This window comes from Hirsutella rhossiliensis (genome assembly GCF_020360975.1).
Source record: "Hirsutella rhossiliensis strain HR02 chromosome Unknown scaffold00003, whole genome shotgun sequence".
Taxonomy (NCBI): domain Eukaryota; kingdom Fungi; phylum Ascomycota; class Sordariomycetes; order Hypocreales; family Ophiocordycipitaceae; genus Hirsutella; species Hirsutella rhossiliensis.
The window spans coordinates 7805256-7812526 of record NW_025408669.1 but is presented as its reverse complement, the minus strand read 5'-3'; the positions used below and the strand labels follow the sequence as shown (position 1 = coordinate 7812526).

General features: G+C 54.3%; 2 protein-coding genes across 2 annotated transcripts; both read left to right on the top strand.

Moving 5' to 3' along the window:
* Positions 1-1798: 1798 nt before the first annotated feature.
* HRG_04143 (uncharacterized protein) lies at positions 1799-2322 on the top strand (the record flags this gene model as incomplete). Its single annotated transcript, XM_044862614.1, has 2 exons — positions 1799-1840; positions 1900-2322. 2 exons carry the CDS (start codon positions 1799-1801, stop codon positions 2320-2322), a joined length of 465 nt encoding a protein of 154 aa, XP_044723640.1.
* A 3102-nt stretch (positions 2323-5424) lies between these two features.
* Positions 5425-6814, top strand: HRG_04142 (uncharacterized protein; the record flags this gene model as incomplete). The annotated part of the gene is made up of 6 exons (XM_044862613.1): positions 5425-5435; positions 5492-5744; positions 5794-6059; positions 6114-6189; positions 6262-6342; positions 6455-6814. The coding sequence occupies 6 exons, from the start codon at positions 5425-5427 to the stop codon at positions 6812-6814; spliced, it is 1047 nt and encodes a 348-aa protein (XP_044723639.1).
* Between the last annotated feature and the right edge of the window lie 457 nt (positions 6815-7271).

Here is a 7271-nt window from a genome sequence, read left to right as displayed (position 1 = left end):
TGTATAGCAATTGGGTCCTGTCCAAGGGTCAGTACACTTGTGTCAACTTATTCACCGTCCATGGCTTCCCGGGCCTACAACTTTGAGCTCTAATAGATGCCGAAGGACAGGTTTTTGGGGCAGCACGTATCGAAGTGCGTCCTGGTGGCCGGCAAGGTTTTGGCAGTTGGAGTCGACAACGCCCAGTAGAGTGGCGGCGTCATCGAAGTCGTTTTGACCCTCTGATCGCCATGTCGCTCAAGTTGACATGATCTTGTCCCGGAGGAGCCAGCGAGGGTTGAGGACAGAAACCTGCATCTTGGGCACGGAGACCGCGGCCACCTCGTCTTGCAGGTTATTGAGATTGTACTGGTGATTTCGGTGCGAGCTGTTCATGGCGAACACGTCAATGGTGATCTCTGCGACTGATTTATTGATAATTCGTATAATGAGGGGGTGGTGCACGCTGCCTGCTCGAAGGGGCTCAAGGTTCTTTTAGGCACGGATGGGCATTTGTCTCGTTTTAGAGAGAGCCGTCGATAGCATAGGCGAGGGCGCGTGCCGCTGTCGTCGCCTGGTCTAGGTACTGCCCCTAAATCGGGTGGGCGCTATTAAAATTATAGCCGAGCCCTAGATAGTCAGTTGGCCGACGCCGGACGCGGGCGCAACTTAACGTGAAAATCACGGACTTTTTCCGTCGGCGCGCCTCAGTTTTCCCCGCCGGCGGCGTCGAGGACATTAGCATCTTCCCAACCGTCGTTGGCAACTGCTGCGGGCCGCTGCGCCAGATATCGCCCTTCTCCGTCTCGGTGCATCTTGTCTCCAGTGTCCACCGAGGGCGTCAAGGCTATAAGCTTCCCCGGTGCCGGCAAGGACAACGTGGCCCTTTGCTCGCTGCCTAGCTGGAACTACATGGCCCACCCCCCGGGCATGCTCAACGTCGCCGATGCTATGGAGCACCTCGGCAAGACGCTCGGCGTCCGCTGCCCGCTCGAGGGCGTAATCGCGCCACTCAAGCAGGCTGGTCAGGTTCCCGCGAGGATTGCAGCCCGGCTGCAGGCGGTCAAGCACCGGTCCAGACGCTCGAGCAGACCGTCGTCCTCTACCGGAGGCCGCTTACACCCAATTTCGTGGGGTGGCTGCAGCGGGCTCAATGCGTGCTCAAACTCGAGCCAGGACCTCCAGATCCTGGATCAAGAGATCGGCATCATGGATATTAGCTACGCCGCGACCTAGCAGGTGCGCCGCACGCTGGCCCTCGGCGACCAGAGCTATGGCGCCGCCCTCCTGTGCCTGAGGGCCACCATTCAGAGAGCGAGGAGCTGCGCGCGAGTCCAAGATCTCGGCCGTGCGCGCGGCCGGTGCCCCTGACAGCCTGCGCCTGCGCACCGACGTCTTGCACGATATCTCGCCGACGGTGGCCAGCTTGGACCAGATCCATCTGCCGCCGAGCCTTGGCGATGGCGACGGTAGGTTCACCCCTGGCGCGCCTGCGAAGCGGTGGTTGCGCCCGCGGCTGGCGTCGGCCGACTGACCATCTGGGGCTCGGCTATAATTTTAATAGCGCCCACCCGATTCAGGGGCAGTACCCAGACCAGGCGACGACAGCGGCACGCGCCCTCGCCTAGGCCGCCGACGCCTTCCTCTAAAAAGAGACAAATGCGCCTGTGTCGGCGGATCGGCCGGTGGTGCTGGCGTGGCTTCTCGATCGCATGACCTCTCACGGCGTGCCCGCGCACTAAATCTCATCTCCGACCCAAGCCACCTCGGCACGGAAAACCTATGCTTCTTCTACATAGACCCGAACAGGGTCGACGCCATGGTGGAAGACGCGCTGAGCCTCAGGAAGCATACGGGAGAGGTCCGCGACCGCGTCGCCATCAAGGCCGCCGTCAACGAATACATCCAACAAACGCCCAGCGACCAGCCGCAGCCGCTACAGATCCCGATAGCACGGCTTCCTTCTACCTACGGTTTGACATCGTCAACATGTTTCCGGACCTCCGGGTCTCGGTCCTATCCGAGCCGGCGGCCGGCACGTGCCCGGGGCGGGCCACTTTGCTGCGCTGGGAGATCATGGCCGACGGCGTCATTCTTGAACTCTTGGACCGTGTGGCCGGATCCGACGACTTCTCGGGGATTGTATTCACGCAGCTGCCGCACCAGCAGCGCTTGGCTGTTGGCCGCGGCCTGGCGCCCGAGCTGCTCCAGCTCGATGTGCTGCGCCAGTACACGGTCTCGCAGCAGGACAAGGCCGCTCAAGTAAAACATGTATATCCTGCGGCACTTGAAAGCCACCCTGCCGCGGCTTTGGATGCCACCGATATAGATATTTCTATGTAAATAGTAATATTCTTTAATATCTAAGGAGTCTCGTCTCTTACATCCTCGGGTTTCAGGTAGTCGGTGCACCCATCGCCCTTGCCGATTTCATTGCGAGTTCTCCATACATTGAAAGCTCGCTTTTTTTCTCCTCCGGCGGTGAACTCACTGCACTCACCGTTGGCATTTCGAAAGTGTTTGCGGTTGGGGCAGCATCGACAGCTTCTCTTGGGGAGCTCGCACCCGTCGGCTTTCCGTGCTGCAAATAGTTCCGCATAACTGCCAGATCCTTCGATATATGGCTGGCAAACGCCATCTTTGTCGCGCGAGTACATCTCCTGGCAGCAGCCTGTATCGGTGTACACATCGCCTCTATTGATGGTGCACACATCGCCTCTATTGATGGCCCATTCTGAGGCATGCACCCCGCGAGGACACCAGTTTTTATCGATGGTTCCGTTGCAAGCCGGCACGTCCTTGAGATGTTCGGGGCGTTCGCTGTCGGCGGCAAGAGTACCAAGTTTATCACCGCATCGAAACCCGTCGCCCTCGGCCACAACGTAGTCGGTGCTGCAACATTCCCCTCGATTGACGTAGATGCGGCCACTGTAACATCCAACGTTGTTGTTGGGAGGGTAACCTGAAGCTGGCGCCCCCGGCTCAACACCACACCTACCCTGTTGGAAGGACTCTATACTGGCTCTTAACCCATCGGGGCACTGGGGTTCGCCCGGTTGCCGAAAACACGCGGCCACGCCCTCGAGAGTTTCACACGTATTAGGGGTATCGCCGCATTGAACGTTGAGTACTTGGCCTTTATCGTCGCGCTTGGCCACAGCAAAGTCGAGACTGCAACATCCCCCCTGGTGGGAAGTATAGTAGGGCAAGGGACGTTGCAAATTAATGCAGCCCACGTCGGCACGGACATCTGGCGCTAGAACGGTCAGCGCCGCGATGAGAAACTGGATAGAGGAAACCATCTTGTCGCTCAAGGACATATGACAACAAGACTTCTTAGATATATCAAAGAGGTGCTAGGGGTTTAGACTTGTCTGATAATACAGATAAAATGGCCACGAATAACCTGGTATATATAGAAAGACTAGAATTTTCTATGCCCTCTTCTGGGGAGCCTGCATAAATCGCAATTACACTGCTTGCATGCCAAAAGTGATTCCTGAGTCTAGATAACCCGTTTAGACACCCTTTGACCGCCATGTGCATAAACAAAAAGCCATATCATCTGTTAATAAGAGCCGCCCTCTCGAATTATGGGGCTTCTCATAAGATTACTCCACTTAAGCAGCCAGTACATTAAGTAGAGTAGATTTCAACCATGTAAAAACTTGTGCAAGTTGGAATGGCCGTAGCGTATAGGGCCCCTAGGCCCCACGGTCACTCCTCTACTAATTTGTCTTGCGTAACAAGAGGATTCTATGTCCCGCCGCCCACCACCCCTGAACTCCTAGGCGAGGAAGCGAAGCAGCAAGCGGGGCAAACGGTTTGGCAGACCTTGGTGCTCATCTCTCTGAAGGTTGCTTTAGCTATATACCTTACAAAGGAGCATTGCAAAAGTCGTGTTCTCCAGGAAAACTGCGATAGTCCCGATTGGCACGCCGCCTTTTTATCTAGGAATGTATTATTAGCTATTGAGTCTTTGCATTAAAAGAGAGTGTATGTATAAATTGCTACCTGTCCTTCCTGAAAGAGAGGACCTTGTCACGGCCCAGCGTGTGTTACAGACTGACTAATGTTCAGGAATTAGTTGTGTGCTTAACACTGCAGGGTGCGCCTACTAGTGCCTCGGGGAACAAAGTGACGAAATGTCTTATTACGTACTGCATATCTCGCGAAGAGAGATGCAGAAAGTGCATGTAAATTGCAAGGGGAAACTTAAGGTATCATGCTAGACAAGCAGGGCAAAGCTGCTCGATTCCCTAGAGGGCAAAAGTATGTCTACCAAGTACATTGCTAATGCTTTGTATTCCTATCTCCTTCCTCTACCTAATGCTCCTCCTTACACCCCTATAGCTCTTGTAAGAGCCTTGCCCCGGAAGGGCAAAGGCAGTGGTCGCGCTACTGGACTTCCCCTGCCATAGGATGAGTATGACAAAAGGGAACAGAATTGACTAAGGGACAGCTTCGTCAATTAACCACACATAAGAACGTCTGGTCGAGCAACCAAACAATAACCAAGGGCTGACCCCATGACACTCTTATAACCAGATAAGAAATCCCTTATAGCTAGAATCTTAATGTCCCCTCTTTTACCTTGTCCCCCCCAGCCGTTGTCGATAATTCCGTGTTGTCTTTTGCCACATCTATAAGAAGCCCTTGCTATATTACTTCTCTTCTTCTCTTCTCCTTAACTTTCTATACCTCCTAAAGCTCTAAAATCCTGCCTAAAAATTAGTTATTATAAAACCCTTTTATAATTAGCTAAAATTTAGTTATCTCTAGTATATATACTAATATTAACTTTCCTAATAGTAATAGTCGGTCTTTATATTATAGGATAATTAATCCTAACTAATTATAAGATACTATTAAGGAGAGTAGGTATAAGAAGCTATAATTATGCCTAGTAGGCCTAATAGTAATATATAAGGGAGCCTGCCTAAGTCAATATTACTCCCTTAGCCTAAGGATATAATATAGGCCTAACTTAGGTATAGGAATATCTTAATACCCTCTTTTAGCTAGCTATATATAGTTACTATACCTATATAAGCCCCTCCCTTATCCTAATAGATAGACTAAGATATATATTACTAAATTTACCTTTCTATGCCTATATTTCTTCTACTATACTCTTCAGCCTCTACTTAAGAGGTACCTTTAAGATAACTAATTAAAAGGTAAAACTTACTATTAGGAAGGTAACAGCCGGTCTAAGTGCTAACGATAACTAACCCTAGCTCGTTATAGGGGGTCTTTAGAATTACTAATTAGAGGGCAGGATTTATAGTCCTAGCGGTTTTAACGCGGTGTATAATAAGACCTTTCGTTACTTCGTTCCTTAAGGCATTTATAGTCCTGGCGGCTTCCACGCTGTGCGTAATAAGACCTTTCGTCACTTGGTTCCTTGAGGCACGGCTTGAATACAGGGAGGATAAAAAACCGATGACGACAAGGTTACCCGCATCATCCCCATCTTGCAGTCCAACTACACCTTCCTGCGCCTTGACAGCTTCTTCATCCAGAGTGACGTTCTTGGCCTCTCCGGCCTGCACACCGCCGCGCCGGCGGACCTCAACCCGCGTCTGATCGATCTCGGCGCTCCCGGCCGGCAGGTGGCGCGCCTCGACTGCTGTGGCGTCTACCTGCACTGGATTTTGCCGCGGCTCTACCGCAGCGGCCTGTACTCGGCCGGCGCAGTCTTGGCCAGCAGCCATGAGCCGGAGCGGCTCAAGCACGACCTGCCCGCCCAGCCTCAGTTTCAGGTAGCCCGGGGCTCAATAGGCAAAGAGCACAACGGCCAATGCTAGTCAGCTCGAGTTCCACCGGCCCCCCAGGTGCTGGGTTGTCCTCCGCCGTCTCGAACTGGACTCGGTCTGGCCAGCCGCCGCGCGGCAACACTACAGTGAGTGCCAAGCCTGGGTGGTCGAGAGCGACCATCTCTGGACGCTCGGCAACATACCGTCCGAGTACGACCTGCAGGCCGATGTCTCGCCTTTCTTCGTCGGCGTCAGCGGACAGGCCGACGACATTGAGCAGCAGGAGAAGGGCGACATCGGCCGCAAGAAGCCCCTGGAGGCGTGATCCGCCGACGCCGACGCCGCGAGTGTCAACATCAGCCTGCTCCGCAATAGTAACCAGCTCTTCGCCGACTTCCGGCTGCACAACACAAACGTCTTTGGCTTTCTCGACAACTTCAAGTATCACGGAGTTGCCTTGGCTCCCGACGCGCCGCCGCAATATCTGACCGAGGCCAGCGAGAGCCACTAAGTCCTCGGCTAGCACGCGGACAAGGCCGTCGACCCGCTCTGGAGTGAGAGCCAGTACTCGCGTGGGGCAGAGCTGGACGCGCTCGATATGGCCGTGAGGATGTGCCCGATTCGGACCCCTTCAGGGCCTGGCTCGCGTCCACGGACCGGCTTGTCGTTGCCTGCACGGCGCCCTCTACGACGTCCACTAAGAACTCACGGCCAAGCCCAAGACGGTGCCGGCCGGCGAGATTGCCGCGGCCCACCAGCGACTGGACGTGCCGGCCCTGTCGGTGGGTACGACGCCCATGGACTCGCTTATCTTATACTGCACCAGCCGGCATGCGCAGGGCGAGGAGGCGTCCATTGCCCGGCTGGGGGAGGACATACTCGCCATCGACTCGCTGCTGCACGCGCGCGACGTGAGCAACAAGCAAGACGATGTCTCTGCCCGGCCCTACAAGGCCGCGACTGACGACCTCGCCGCTCTTGTGCAGGGCCACGAGGCGCGCATCCAAGAACTCGCGTCCGCCGTTCAGGCCATGCTCGGCGCTTCTTGTTCAACGCGAACCTCCCGGTACTACTAAATAGAGAACCATGTGAGAGGACCTCTGTCATTTTGGGTAAGGCGACAACTGTGTAGCGTATTCCACGGACACCTTTCGGACCTAGAGCCAAACTGTGTCTCGCTCACGGTGGCACGCTATGGCTGCACACAGGTATGCTACTAGGTAAGCCAAAGTGGAATAAAGAACTTCCTAGCCAATCTCTGCCAATAGTGCCATATTTAAGAATGTGTAACTCATAGGAGCCAAACCCCGCTGCCAGGTATTCTGCGACAGCTGCATCAATGTGTCGTGTCCTCTCCCGCTGACTCTGTTAGGTGTTCAAGTATGTAGTACTCAACCCCATCTGCTATTTCAGGTCTAAGACGACGGCTTAGAGGAACTGGTCTTCCATACCCAAAGCGGAGAGATCCTCCCTATACTGGTAGTGCCTATTGTACTGGCTCAACGAGCCCATCGCTATCGTCCCTTTGGTGTA